Here is a 15,843-nt window from a genome sequence, read left to right as displayed (position 1 = left end):
TATTTAAATAAACTGCTGGAGTTGATATGAAATGGCAGTTAGATCAGGTTGCTTGTTTTTGCTACCCATGGTTGAAAGATTGGGATGCTTATGCAAAAGTCTGTTTTCTACTAGGAGTCTTGAACTCCTGATTTGTCTCCTGATTTTGACTTTATATAGATGATTGAATTTGCCTTATGCAAAGCATACAAACGCAAAGTGTCTGTCAATTTTAAAAGTAGAAAGAAAGGAAGAAAGAAAGAAGGAAACAGACATTTGGCATTAATAACTCACTCCCATACAATCATTATAACAATTTGAGAAGAGAGCTACAAGGCTTTTTAAAATTCTGTTTGGTTCCAGAAGATCGTCTAATTCATGTCCCTCTATAGATTTTAATTGCCACTTCCACAAGCTTAGAATGTTAGCTTATAAAGGGACTTGAGTTGGGGAAGGTACTAGTATACCCACTTAGAGAAAAAAAAAGACCAAAAGAGTCTATTCCATAAATACATTCATATGTATAGTATTTAAATATTTTTGACAGATTCTAATAAGGAAGTTAGACTTTTTGGAGCCATCTGGTAAAGCTATCCCCCTGGTACATAAATAAATCATGTATTTATAGGTTAGACATTCTGAGATAAAATAAAATCTCTTCAGATATAGATTTTAAACAGTTTTCATTTCCTTAAAAGAATAAACACTTCAACTTTGATTTTCACCCTATGCTTCTATATTCTTCAGATTGAGTGAAGGTATGTAACCTTTTAAGTTATGATCATCAGAAACCTCATTCTTGTCATAATCAAGATCAAGGTTAATCAATAAATTCCCAAACTGTATTTTTGGTTAAAATTTTTAAGCTTCTCCAAGAAATGGCATAGTTGGCAGTAAGATAAAGTAAAAACTTTAGAGGTCATAGAAATCTATAACACAGGAAATCAGACTTGAATTTAGTAGGAAGTTTTTTCAAGTTGACCAAACACAGAGCATGTGGATCAAACTGAAGTATTGCATAGTGATTTTGGAGGAATAATCCTGACCTTGAACACTTATCTGAGTTTTTTCCCCCATCACTAATATATTGTACTCCTCCATTTGGAATACCAAGAACTGAGTTTCACTACTGTGTTAGAGTATGAAATATAGTGTCCAGCTTCAAGTGAGATCTTTAGGAACCTTCGTATTCCGTGTGTTCTAGGAGAGATGCTGATGAATCATCTGTGGAAATAAAATACCATGAGTAACCTCAACATAAGAAGCAATCTGGATAAAGATGAAAGTCAAATATAATTTAAGTTATATACCTTTTGGATGAGTGATTTTAGTCTTTCTAGGAATTCTTTGGGTGGTTTTTTCTCATAAGAATCACATGAAGGACATGTCTAGAAATCAATGAAAGAGTAATAATCTTCTTTAAAGCTTTTTTCCTATTTAATAAAATGTTCATTCAAATTTTATGTTTTCCAATTAGAGACATAAATCATGTTCACTGAAAAACTTTGAGAAGCACATAAAGTTGTTCAGAAAATAACAATGAGAAAAATCACTTGTAATCCCATCATTAGAGATGACCACTGCAGTGTTTTGATATGTATCCTCCCAGTAATTTTTTCTTTGCATTTGTGTTATTTACACTGGCTATTAATTTGCCTTTGTTTCAACACAACATAACACAAGCATTTCCTACATATTAAATATTCTTCAAAAATATATCCCATAATGTTTGCTTTGTATTCCTACATAGGATTGAAGTATTACTATTTTGGGGCATGTAGATTGCTTCTGACTTTTCACTGTTGTATTCAATACTGCAATGGACATCTCTGAGTAATTTTTCATGTACATCTTTATTTTATTCGATAAATTACTAAAAGTAGAATTACTAAATTAAAGGGATAAAAAAATTTAAGGCTTTTGATATACGTTATAAAACTTTTACCTCTATTCACATAGAACATTCTTACCATTATTGTGCATTGTTAAAAATTTTAATTGAAAAAAATAGGATTTCCTATCTTAACTTGCATTTATTTGATTATGAAGAGATTAAACAATTCTTCACATGTGCATTGCCCACTTATATTTCTCTTTTTTAAAAATCCTTGGTTTATATTCTTTACCCTTATTCCTGTTGAGATACCAAACACCAGGCCATTGCTTGCTGTTTAGCATCTCTAATGCCGGTTTGATGTTGTGGTGAGAGATATTTGACTGAAAGATAAGAGATATAAGTTCTAATTCTCATTCTGGCACTTAATATTCGTGGAGCTTGGGACAAGTCACTTAATATCCTTGGTCTCACTTTCCCATCTATCAAATGAAGGTGCTTAACTGGATAATTCTATGTTCAGTGCCAATATTACCATTTTATGGTCTTTGATATTGGGTTTCAAAGACATGCTCAACTCTTTTCTTCTTTGAGGAAAGTTTTAGAGGGATACTTTTCACATTGCAACCTGGTCAAGCAATCAAAGGAAATAAATATCATTTTGATATTGTAATTAAGATTTCATTTGAATCACATGTGAAATTCCTTAGAGGAGAGAGAACTGATAGAAAAATTTCTAGTAATTTATCTTATGTGTTTATCCACTGGTTTTGATTAATGCCTGAATTACTCATGAGATTATCTGCATTGCTCATGAGTTGGCGTAAGAGGAAATATACAAGAGGTTCTCAGGGACCACAAAACTAGGGATTATTGAAATTCCCCAGCCAAATAATGGGGTCTACCCATTCAAATGTAGTACTGACTCTGCAGTTGTACAGGACAGTAATAATATTCTTTAAAAGAGGAAGGCAATGTTTGAGATTTATCCTGGTGTCTTGTAGGCTACCTCTTTTCTTTCAGGAAAACTGGGATCTAGCTCCTGTTAATAAGGATACAAGTTATATGTGATCATATAATGAGAGCAGAATATATTTTAACTCTTAAGTCACAATTGAATTCTCTGCCTAATGACTTCCTCACCTTGAAAGCTATATTAATTATTCCAGCTACCAGGGGCTGTTAGCAAATTCTAATTGGATTTCTGGACGCTTTCAAGTTTGTGGACTGAGAAGTGGTGACTTTGCTTCTCAAAACACACTCTATATGATAAGGTATAACATGTAACTGGAAGGAAGGCACTGGAGGCTCTGGCTGTGTGTGTTTGTGTGTGTTTGTGTGTGTGTGTGTGTGTGTGTGTGTGCGTGATGTAATAGATATAGTTAATAAGTACAAATAAGTTAGATGACAAATGACAGTCTTACCAGTTTATGTTTCTGTCTTTTCCCTGCATTTGTGGGAGGTAGTTTCCTCTTCAGCTGTTTAGTTAATACATTAATTATCTTTTCATTGTCTCCGGTATTTGCTGACTTTAGTTGGATCTTCTGAAAACATGAAAAAGCCGACCGCTCACAGTGTCTCTGAAAGAGAAATAATTTGTATAGATGTTAATGAAAGTTATTCAGAAAGTAAAAATGACCTTCCCAATCCTCTTTTCCTACTTCTACTGCAGTGTCTTGGGTCACATTTATTTTAGCAGACAAATGAGGAATGATTTCATGTCCTACTTAATCTTTGGGCTAAAGAGCAGACTCTTGTGATATAAAATTTCCCCGTGTTAGGGGAGAGAGGACATTTTCCTGTCTCACAGACAAGAAGAGGGAGCTTTGCTTTGCCACGGTTCTTTATTCCTAATGTCATTTTGAGGTCTGGGTGTTGGGCAGGACTTGGTATTTCATAAGGGAGAGTTAGTTTGGTTTTAGAACACACTTTATGAATTATGAGGCTCTAAGAGACATTGTGACTGGTGGCAGCTTTGGGTGAGTTACGCTGTAGTCTGATTAAGAATCGTTTCATTTGTCTTTTGTTTCTCTCTGCAATGTACGTAGGAGTATCTAACAATGACACACATGTCTTGAGCAGCACCTTATCCTGTACAATGCCTGGCATAGTGTCTTGTTGCTAGTGAGTGCTCAACAAATATTTGTGGAGTGGACAAATGAAGTAAGTGAGTTAAAGCCCCTCCTTTGGGGAAAGGAAGTGGGTGCCTACCTCTGATGGCACATTCCACACCTAAGATTCAGTACACCTGCTGTAGACCATGCGTGACTTTTCTAAAATCCTATTCACACTCTCAAGTCCATTAGGGTGGGATCTGCCTGAATCAAGCAGTCAAGGAACAGAATTTGAGACATGCCTCCCCCGCAATGGGCAGGAAGACTGTCCCTTAGAACATAAGAGTAATGTCTCAGAGCATGGAGAAGTGGGCAGATCAAGGATCAAAAACTTGACTCTTGCTTTAATCAAATAACCAGTGACTAGTGAATAAGTCAAAATGTTAGAAATTGAGCTGAAAATGAAATGGAATTGATTGGAAGACCAAAATTTATACTGGTTTGTTGGAAACATTTTAATGCTGATCTAAGAACTTGTATCCAGGTTACTTTTTTCTTTCAGCAAATGTCTGTATATGATGCTATCCACCGCCCTAAAGTTGCTATATCTTCATTTCACCGGTGTATATGGAAGTTACCGCCATGTATACAGAAGCCTCAATTTTTCTCAGTTCCTACAAGGGCCGTCCTATATACAACAATACTACGTGAGTCTTCCCATGACAATCAGCTGAAAATAGCATCTGGCCTGCTTTGCATTTTCCAACCTATATGCTTACCCATTATGAATGTTGATTAATAACATGCATCTTTAAGACACAACCCCATCAGGTTTGCTTTGCATACGTGGCCACAAGCCGAGAACCAGCTTATCTGGTTTCCTTATATCAGAGCAGCTTGCCTCTCATAAGGGCGAGATAGTGTCCTTTACATATGTTTGCCAAAATGCTTATTTAATAGAAACTATATATAAATGTTAATTATAGCACTTTTTTTTCCTTGAAAACCACATGTTCATGTTTGTTGAAGTTTTTTCTTTTCTCTTCTTTTTGACCACAACCGGCTTAACTTACTGGAAAAAAATAATATTCATATTTAAAGAGGTAAATTTTCCAGCTGAAACTGAAAACACTAACTGTTTCATCCGTGATGATCTGAGAAACCAGCATTTCTCACAGAGACCCATTTTGCTGAGTTAACATTTACATGTGGATGTTGAAAGAAAATTAGGTTCCAAAGAACTATAGGGGCCTACCAAATGAACTCCCTTGAGACAGGTATCGCCAAGAGTGGTCAACACAAGCAAGCAAAGATTTTGCACCTGAGAAAGCCTTTCTGAAAACCTCTGGATGGCATCTGGACACCAGTGCCTGTATTGATGGGGCTGTGCTTTCTCTCCTGCCCTTCCTTGTTCACCTGTGTCAATAGACATTGGAATTTTGCTTTGTGCTTTCTGCAAGCAGCAGAGCTATCCCTGGCAATCTGTGATCCAGGATGAATACCTGCTGGATTTGGCTTCAGATGCACAGTAAAGGCAGCCTCAATAAGGAAAAGAAGCAAAGGAGCTGTTCTGCTAAACTGCCTTAAGGATGTGTTGAGAAGAGGAGTAGAGAGATTAACTTCGATTCAGGCAGCTTAGGTGCCCTGTCACTCAGGATGACCCCGAGTTCACGTGCAGCACTACCATCTGGGAGCAGAGCCACTGTTTTGCTTTGCTGTGCCTTGCAGACTCAGAGGGCAAGGCTTTGTTTCCCTCATCCTTTAACACCTGGAAACATGAGGAGTTATCCGTCCTACATTAGTTCTGCAGAATCGAGGCAGCAGTAAGGAAATCAAAAGCAAGAGTAACAAACCACTCTTTTTAGCTAGTCAAGTGCTGCTTTTGCAAGGAGGTGCACTTGGCTTTGTTGATTTGCAATTGAATATTTGAAAATATTTGCTTCCTTACAATTTATTTTTGACCCACTTAACGTTTCTTTCTTTTTTTCTTTTTCTTTTTTTTTTTTTGCAAAGAAAGCCCTGGCCATTCACACTATGAAGTCTTGCTAACTGGGTAAAATTACCTTTGTCCTGCATACAAACTAGGTTTATATCAGGGTTCCTCAACAGTGGCACTGTTGACATTTTCAGATGGATAATTCTTGGTTGTCAGGACTGTCCTGTGCATTCTAGAATGTTTAGTAGCATCCCTGGCCTCTACCTACTAGATGCCAATGGAAACCCCACACACACAATTGTGCCAACTAGAAATTTTTCCAGACAATGCCAAATGTTCTCAGAGGGCAAAATCACCACCAGATGAAGACTACTGATTGTATGATTAGAAAGAGAAAGAAAGATGCCTGGTGAGGCCAATTAGCAACCTTAGATGATCACTATATATCAACATTTATATGCAACATTTAAATGAACTTATTTTCATTAAACTTGTTAATCTTTTTAACTCTTTATAGACTCTGCTTTGGTGCTAGCCCTGAAAAACTTGATATAATGCTACTGTGGCCTTGAACTATTTTCTTCTCTCCTGGGTTTGCCTGCCAGCATAGCTTAAAGATCTTAGTAATACCATTATTCACTTGTATCATAGCCAGCATTGCTTGATCAGATTATCAGATAGATACAGTGTCACTGAGACAAAATCCTGTCATTATAAGATAAAAAAGATCTCTCTTTAACAAAGGATATAAAGGAAGTACCCACTGGATCAACTCAAGTTAGAAAGTGGGATATCTAACTTGGAAAGTTAGAGACTGAGCTAAGAATCTCCCCAAAGGACTCTAACCACAGCAGTTAGACAAAAGGCATGAGATGCTAAAAAAGATACGTTTTGATAATTAGGGCATTAAGAAATAGTCTTACTTGTTGGAAAAGTCTTTCCAATGAGCTGAATGTGCTACTTTCATTTTAGGTATTGCTTATTAGAAAAGGACCTAGTAAATGAGAGTGGTTAGGTTCAGAGCTAGAGAGTGAATTTTAGAGAAAAGCAATAGTTGTGACTCATTCACTTTCTAAACTTCTACACATAGTCATTTACGATAATTGTTTTCTTTGCAATGTATCTTCCTAAGTCTCCCCTTTGTAGTGTCCTAATTACTGGTAACACTTTTATAGTTATTCTAATTTATGCAGTTAAAGGTCTGTGACACTGAAAACATTTCCCCCAGTTGTGTTTATATCCTCAGGGTACCAAACCTGAAGACTAGATCGAAGTTACCAAGGAAAAGATCAGCACATAGCACACTTGAACTGTACGCTAGGATAGGCCTCTTCTTCCTGGGACCTAATGGATTTAAATGGCTTAAGAGAACAGGATGACTTGTTGTAAACCATCCTTTCAAAAGACCTCACCGAAGGCCAAAGACAAGACTCATTGAGGCCAAGGTACATGGGAATTATATTCTAAAGGATGGCCTTGATTTCCACACTACCATTCTTCCATGCCGTGCTATAATGTATTCCTTCTTTCTTTCTTCCCTTCTTTTTTTATTCCTTCCTTTCTCTCTTTGTCTCCCTTTCTTCTTTCCTCCCTTTCTTTCTTTTTTTCTCTTTCTTTCTTCCTTTCTAGTTATTAAAAGGTGAATTCTGCTTCCGTGGTATGTGTCTATATTTCATACATAGGTTTACAAAGAGGGCTCAAGAACTTTCATGCACAAGGATTCTTAAAATGTAATTAGTTGGTCATTGTTCAGCAAATGATCATAGTGTAGATTTATTTTCTAGTTTTGTATTCTATCTCAACAATACTACTTGAGAATACTCTTAGAGATATTTGGAGATAAAAGTATATCTTGTAAGGTATGTAGTGTTTTATTGGTTGGCTTGTTGGTGAACCAATGAATATTTGAGCAAAATAGAAATAACTATTTTACCAATTATTAAACCCCGAAATTCATGGAAATTAAGTATATTTCTAAATAATCATGTTAATGCCTCTCTTAATTTGATTTTAAAACATGTCAAATTTATTTTCACAAATAAATTCAACTGGTCTTACCTTTACATCTTCTGGAGCTGGCAGAAATTCAGGGTCCTAGAGCAAAAGAAAATTAGTTCTGAGTTATTTATATAAGTCAAAAAGCTCCTTTTATAGTAATTGAAGAATATTATTTAAACTTTTTTGTGACAAATATGGCCTTACCAAGTCATTCACATAGTTTTTCAGCTGATCAACAATATCTATAAGTTGACGCAGTCTAATCAAGAGGCGATCTTGCCCTTGGAAGCTTGATTTATGGGCCACTGTCCCTGAGAAGAGGACCATCAGGCAGATGACTATTCTCTCCATGTTGCCAGGTCTGGATCTCGTAAGTGCTAGTAGAGCAAGACCTTGGTCTCAGTTTTCACCTCAGTTTGTGAACAGGCTGTCAGTAAAGCTATCTATTTATTCATCCTTCAGGGAGAGATAAAGCCCTCCCATTGCAGCCTGGAAATCTTTGTAAAATGGATGAATGTGAGTAACTCTTTTTTCTTTTCCGCTGGCTAGGTATACGTGTGCATGTGCTAATGCGCGGGGGCAGGGATTGATGGAGTCAACGAAATGTGCCCCATCTGCATCTTAGACAGGAAAAAGAGAGAAATGGGTGAATTCCAATTTTCAGCATGAATCAAGAAGTGTGCACAGTAAATAAAAGCTACTACAAGACTTCAAAGAAGTAAACAAAATACTTTGATGTCTCCTTCTGTGCCTCCCTGGCATCTTACCTGTTCTCCCTGACAGTCATAAGGGCACTTCAATAATGAGTAAAGTGGCAACATGTGCTTTCTTGCAGGATTTTTTCTTGTGGTAGTAACTAGGCTTTTTGACTGAAATCGTCCAGTATTCCATCATAAAGGTAGGAGGAGAGCTACCTTTTAGGAAATTTTAAATATCAGGGGTATTTTCCAAATTAGCAAGAATATTTTAGGTTCTTAATCAGGTTAAATGGTTTAAAGTAGAATGTGCTCCAACTCTTCTCCAAAGCATCTTTAAGTAACATTAATCTCAGCTTCTAACATTTTACTTAACAATCTGATTTATACATATCGTCTTATCCCCCAATCAAGATCTCACTCTACCTTCATTCAAAAGAAAGAAAAAAAAGAAACTCTGTAATGTCTATCTCTTCTATATAATGCATCAGTTAAATGAATGAAAAGTGCTAATACTCATTCCTCTCTAAACCAAAATTTTATTTCAAACAGCAAAATCCAAAAATACCCATAAGTGACTCTTTTTCTCTTCGGGTGGTGTTACTTATTATTTTCTCTGGGTATGAACAACACATTTCTAACTATGACAGATAGAGGTTAATAAAAAGCTCAAAGTCCAGAAGTGGTTTTATCATCCTCCTCTCTGCTGCTTCTCCTCTCCCTGCTACTCTTCACTCATTTGAGAAAGCTGAATACGATATTCCAGAAACATAGAAGTAGTATTGTAGCTAGTCAACTAGGCCTTACAAATAAAACTCTTGACTATAGATTTTGTTTATCCATTTATTTCTTCATCTGTTTCATCACAAGCTTACAGCCATACTTTTTTCTAAAATGTTATCTGGCTAAGATAAATTGGACTTTGGACTTGATTTGCTTTGAAGGTTGTTTGTAATCTTTTTACCATAAAATAAAGGTATCAAGGTATCTTTTTACCATAAAATAAAGGTATCAAGAAGTCCTCCCTATAATCATTAAATTCCATAGGGGAGGGTTCATGTGTAAACCCATGAAATACATATGGACTTGGGGTTGCCAGTTGGCACCTCAAGATTGCCTGCATCACCTTTGTGCATGCTTTCTGTATCTGCTAGAGAGATGTGAGTCTCCTTGAAGACACTAACCACAGTGTTCAAGAGCTCAATTTCTAAAGCAAAGTGCTTGAATTCAAATCCAGGCCATAACAATTAATTGTACATATGACCCTGGATATGTTATTGCAAAAAGAAGGTAAGTATAGAATCTAATCATAGGGTGTGATGAGGCTTAAACAGACATTCCAAGTAAAAGGGCCAAGTACAGCACACAGTAAAATCCCAGAAGATTTGTGTGCTGACCGTGGATGAGGGTAGAGAGGAGAATTTATAGAAGCCTGGAGACTCTAATGGATCCATGGAAGGAAGAACATGGGCAGGTCATCCAAAATACAAGGGTGTTCCTCTGCTGGTCATGAAAAGGTCAATAGTCTTTGGTGCTGCTTAGAGAGAATCACTCATCCCGACTCTGGAGTGCCTCACTACCACCCTAGACACCCCAGTTGCTCCCTGAGACCTCCCAGCCCTCTGCAATCCATCAGCCAGCATGCCAGGATCTCCAAGGTCCCACTGTAGCCTTAGGACCCAAGAGCTTTCTGAGTCAGATCCCCTGCTTTAAGTGGCATTTCAGTTGTTAAGCATTTGGAATATCACTGCTGGTATAGTAGGCTGAGTAATAATGGCACCCCAAAGATGTACACAACCTCATCCCTGGAACCCGTGAATATGTTACCATCACAGGTGACAAAAAGGACTTTACAGATGTGATTAAATTAAGGATCCTGAGATAATCCAGATTCTCCCGGGTTATCCGTGTGGCCCAATATAATCACAAGGGTCCTTATAAGAGGAAGGCAGGAGTGTCAGAGTCAAAGAAGATGTGATGCCAGAAGCCGAGGTCTGAGTGATATGGGGCTAGAAGCCAAAGAATATAGGTAGCCTCTAGAAGCTGGGGAAGATGGGGAACAGGTTCTTCCCTAGAGCCTCCAGAAAGAATGCAGCTAACACCTCAGTTTTAGCCCCATTAAGCTCATTTTGGACTTCTGAAATCCAGAACTGTATAATAACGAATTTGTGTTGTTTTAAGCCACTGATTTTGTGGTAATTTGTTACAGTAGCTGTAGGAACATTACACACCTAGGTATGGAATTTTTACTCTTGGAAGAAGGGTGGGAAAGAGGAAAGGGTGATAAGGAGAGAACTAGTAAAGGCTGGAATTTGGTTTGTTGGGCTTTGGAGGGTGCAGGTAGCAGGGACAAGGAATCATGAAGAAGAGAGGGAAGTAAGATTAGTGTAACTACCATGGGGTATGGGATATTAGGGAGAAGAATGTATAATGAGGACTTTCCTGAAAGTCTCGGTGTATTATAACAGCTTCTTCCTGGCACTGAGAAGGCTTGCTCAGGAGTGACAGTGTGTTTCAAAGTTATGGAGCCCAATTTGCATTGCACTTGAATTTATCACTGGGTTGAGACAGGACTTAAGGTGGGTGTAAAGAGGCTCAGATTTACTTGAGTTATGTATTCTGCTTAGAAATACTAACTTTATTGCTACCTTTGCAGCATCATTTCATTGGGGTGTTAATGTATTTTTACTCTTTAAATTATAATCTTTTTTATTATTTAAATTCAGTCAGTCCTGCCGTTAACACTTGTAAGGAAAATGAGAATTTATTTCACTGTGACTAAGATACCAGGGCACAATTTGAGTATAACAAGAACTTTGTGTTTCCTTATATGCGATTTTGTCTGCAAGAAGTACTAGGTGAATGCAGAATCCTGCATCCAACCGAACCGAGCCATATAGGAATGTACAAAATGTACACACACCTCAAACACCCACCAGTCACCTCAGTTTACTGCGTGTGTGATGAGCCCCACCTGTCCACATCTGGTGTTCCATCCTGGGAACCCTCTGTTGCCATTTCTCAATAGCTGGTAGCTGCAACCTCCACGAACAAACTTCAGGTCTTTTTCTAGGTAAAATGCCATATTTATTGTAGTATTTATGTGTTTCTTAACCATTTAACATGTGTAAGACTGCTGTCTTTTTTATTAGGTTCCTGTCATCTTTTTAATGTGTCACTGACAAAGTTTTAGTGTTGTGCCCCTAATCCCATTTCCCCCATAAGCTCTGTGGTTGTTATTGTGCGATTTTATATAGTGTAGTTGATTTTTAGAAAAGTGTATGTCACAGTGTACCTGAACTGACTCTATTTTGTCTGGAAGTGTCACACTTAAGTCTCAACAGCATCTAGTTACATCCAGGTAAAGAACAAGACTAGGATAAAGGATTTATTCCTAAGAAAGGAGAAAAGGGGGACGAGGGAGGAAGGCAGAAAGAATGAAAAACAAACTCTTCCTTATTTTTACACATGGCTTATCTGAGCTCAGATTTCAAAAACCCTGGTGGTACCGCTCCTCCCCTGGCCCCTCCCCATTAGCACAGGGAAGCTCATCTTGGCCTCCAGGAGCCTCCTGAAATTATTTGCAAAAAATGTTGTGTTTATGTTTGTGGGAAGAAGAAAACCTTAAATTTCATTCTCTTCTCCAAGGAAATATCAGGCAGCTGCTATTTTTGTTTTCTAGGTTCCAGAGACTTCTGTGAAGGGCAGTGCGATCCACGCTCCTTCAGCACGTCCACAGCACTGTGCACAAGAGCGACAGCTCCAAACTTTCTGTACAGGACAAGTGAAGGGACAGCAGTCTGGCTGAAGTTACACTTGTGTAGTAAGCACCCTGCTTTTACTTAGCTGCCATGTTTATTTGGTACCTTGGAGTGAGGTGCTGGGTTCTGCTAGATGCCTTCTTTCCAGGAAGATAACCCAGGTCGTCACCATGAAAGCATGAAACTTTAGTCACCCACCCGAGGGGATTCGTGGACATATTTCAAGAATTTCTCGAATGGACTGTGCTTATAGACCCCCTGGTCAGTGTAGGAAGGAGGCCAGGGCACTGAAGGAAGGCTTCCAGCAGGGAGAGCAGGCTGAAGGTGAGAGGAATAAAGGGAAGGAGGGGCTGAAGTCTGAAAATGAATGCTGCTAGGTCATGGGGAAAGATGTGCCAGGTCTAAAACAGTGCCGGTCACTCTCTGCATCCAACTCTTCTGCCCTGTCTATACAGCTCTTCCTTGTGACCGCTGGGTGTCAAATACTCCCTTTCTGCTTTCACTTGCTTTGGCCGCTCATGGGTAGGATTAGATATCCTGCCTGGCAAACTCTGCAAAGAGAGGTCTCTGGTGTTTAGAGTGATATATGTTATTATAATATGTGCCACTCTGACATGCCAAAGGTATTCCAACAGGTGGCTTGTCTATAGACAACTATGACACCCATCAATGAGGCTAGAGATCAGATGTCCATCATTCCACGACCATCAGGCATAAAGGATGGAGAAAAAGAACCAGAAGATCCAAACTGTCCACCCAAGTTCCATCCTGACCCCACAGCACGAGATGTGACACGTTCCACTGGACTCAAGGCCTGCACCTGTTTCCTTCCCTAGGGTGAGGGGCTGCTAAAAACATCTTCTGTCTTGACCTTGCAGCTCCCAACACATGGTCATGAAAATAAAGAAGTACACCATTGGCCTTTGCTGTGTCCTCTTCCTAAGTTGTCTGCTGAGTTCCTCATTCATAGGAACCTCCTCCCCATGTTCTCCAAGGGGCGGCATCAGGATCTCAGAGAGAGGAGTCTGCAGATTGAATGCCACCCTCATTCTGGACAGTTATTTCTGTTTCTAGGGATGAGGATCATTTTTTGGAAAATCACTACTTTTCATCATTGTATTTACAAAACTAATACATGTGTGTCATAAAACAAAGAATTCAAAGAACATATAATTGTGTAAAGTAAAAAGCAAAATTTTAAATTACTCTCTTTTCTTCCCTAATTTTCACTTGCTGGGAGCACTCTTGAGAGTTTACAAAGTATCGTTATAGACTCTTTTCCTATGTACTTAGAACAACAGAGAGGCATAGATATAGATACATACATATTGAAGGAAGTAGAATTATAAATGGACGTAAAGAAGTGTAGAAAAACAAATATAAAGATATAGACATAGAAAAATGTGTTTTTACATAAAAATTTAATCTTACCATACATATTCTACAACTTTCCTTTTTCACTCAACAATATGTCAGAGACAGCAATCTATACAGTACTCACACAGGGCTATCTCATTTAAATAGGTAGATTGATATTCCATTGTATGGCTGTATTATGATTTATCTATTTATAACCCTGCTGATAGACATTTAGAGTGTTTCCAATTTTTATCTCCTACAAACAGTGCTGCAGTGAACATCCTTAAACATCTATGTCTTTAGCATATGTGAACTATATTTCTTTTCAGTACATATCCCACATTTCATGTCCTGAGTGGAAAGATTACATCCTTTTAAAAATTTGATAGAAACTGCCAAATTGCCCTCCGACCTGTCATACCAGTTTATATTCCCACCAGCAAAACAGTCTCCTTTCCCACTCAATTCTCACAAACACATTTTTTAATAAATACTTTATTCATTTTTTTAATTAATTAATTGGTTGCATCGGGTCTTAGTTGCAGCAGGTGGACTCCTTAGTTGCAGCTTGCCAGCTTCTTAGTTGTGGCATGTGAACTCTCAGTTACGGCATGCATGTGGGATCTAGTTCCCTGACCAGGTATCAAACCCAGGCCCCCTGCATTGGGAGCACGCAGTCTTATCCACTGTGCCTCCAGGGAAGTCCCTCATAAACACTTTATATTGTGAATATTTTAGATGTTTGCCATTATGCTAAGGCAAAAAAAAAAGGCAAAAAAAAAATTAGTATCCTATCATTGATTTTCCTTTCTTTGATCAATAATTAAGTTTGGCATATTTCATATCTCTATTATCAGTGGTTTTTTGTTTTCTTCTGTGAAAAGCCTTGTTCATATTCTTTGCCCATCTATTGGGTTGTTTCTTACCTGTAAAGGCTCTTTTTCTCTTAATGATATGTTAAACATGTTTAAAATATTTTCTCTGTGGTGTCTTTTGCCATACAGAGATTTTGTTTTTATGTTACTGGATCTGAGAATCTTGTTTTATGACATAAGCTCCTATTGGATATCAAAAATGTCTCTTCTTCCATAATAATAAATGGTAGAAATTGGTTTAGTCTTCCTCTTGCTTGAGAAATCCTAATGCCAATGAGTCACTATGAATTTAGGAGTACTTTTAAATGAATTTGCATTTAATTCATCACAAGACTAGTTACATACTTTTTTGAAAGTATGAATAATACATGTATGGTTGAAAATGATTTAGTTTATAAACAGTGGCCCACACATCACTGGATTCATGGCACCTGAATACCATCGTTTTAGAACAAAGTTGGATATGATATATAATTACTATATAAGTCTAATCTTATACCACACCCAAGGGGACAAAGCACTGCAGAATCCTAACATGGCATCCAAGCCATCAATTGTCGATTGTGTTTGCTACACTTTTAGTGCTGAGTGTTTTATTTTACTTAGAGTCTTCAAATATGGATTCTCCATGTACAGCGTACACGGTAGCTCTATAATCAAAATTGACTGATTAACAAAGTGGACAACAGGAAAACAGTCTCTGAGATTTGTTCAGTGGACTCAAAGGTTGCCCTGAAATCAGCCTTTAAACTGAAAAATAGTTACACCTGAGAGCCACTTCTGTCACTAATAAAGGGGGTGGGTATCTCTGGGAAAAGACCTTGGACCAGTCGAAAAGATACTAATACTAATAATTATTAGAGCAAACACTTATATAGTTAAGTGCTTTACAGACATTATCTCATTTAAAGCACCAACGTGAGATGAGGTACTATGATTATCCCTCCTTACAGATGAGGAAATCAAGGCACAGCAAAGTTGAAGTGATTGGAGGACAACTGTTTGCAGAGCTTGACCATTTCTCTCCATATAAGGAAACTGCCACTGGTGCCAAGGCCATTGGGTTATAACAGAATAGCCTCTGCAGTTCGTGAGACCCCATAATGGGATTAAACCGCAATGGTGATGCTTCTGACATGTGGATTTGGAGAGAGGTGAGGAGTCCTTTTGCAGAATTATTCTTGGTGGTATCCAGAATGTAAATGTACACCTTGTCAGAGTTAATTAAATAATCAGCTTCCGATCTGGGTTGGAATATCCAATTGCCTGTCTTTTATTTTACCCAACCTGGTCCAGTGTAAGATTTGACTTTTTATTACACTAAGTGTAATAATTTTCTGGCATTTTATACC

At 37.9% G+C, this 15,843-nt stretch overlaps 1 protein-coding gene across 1 annotated transcript; it reads right to left on the bottom strand.

The window, feature by feature from the left end:
- Window positions 1-1,179: 1,179 nt before the first annotated feature.
- On the bottom strand, window positions 1,180-13,306 carry IL21 (interleukin 21). Its single transcript, XM_067737125.1, has 6 exons — window positions 13,129-13,306; window positions 8,006-8,178; window positions 7,862-7,897; window positions 3,238-3,393; window positions 1,290-1,367; window positions 1,180-1,203 (listed from the first exon to the last, which is right to left on the bottom strand). The coding sequence occupies exons 1-6, from the start codon at window positions 13,304-13,306 to the stop codon at window positions 1,180-1,182; spliced, it is 645 nt and encodes a 214-aa protein (XP_067593226.1).
- Window positions 13,307-15,843: the final 2,537 nt, after the last annotated feature.

Source organism: Pseudorca crassidens, chromosome 4 (genome assembly GCF_039906515.1).
Source record: "Pseudorca crassidens isolate mPseCra1 chromosome 4, mPseCra1.hap1, whole genome shotgun sequence".
Lineage (NCBI taxonomy): Eukaryota > Metazoa > Chordata > Mammalia > Artiodactyla > Delphinidae > Pseudorca > Pseudorca crassidens.
The sequence above is the reverse complement of the archived record's forward strand: the minus strand, read 5'-3'. Positions and strand labels throughout refer to the sequence as shown.

Bases quoted from the DNA above. Each gene is read 5' to 3' on its own strand.
- IL21 (XM_067737125.1), bottom strand. From the start codon at position 13,306: ATGAGGGTGGCATTCAATCTGCAGACTCCTCTCTCTGAGATCCTGATG. The intron at 1,368-3,237 runs GTAAGACTGTCA...ATTGATTTCTAG, and splicing joins AAAGACAGAAACATAAACTG to ACATGTCCTTCATGTGATTC. The intron at 1,204-1,289 runs GTATATAACTTA...TTATTTCCACAG, and splicing joins TAAAATCACTCATCCAAAAG to ATGATTCATCAGCATCTCTC.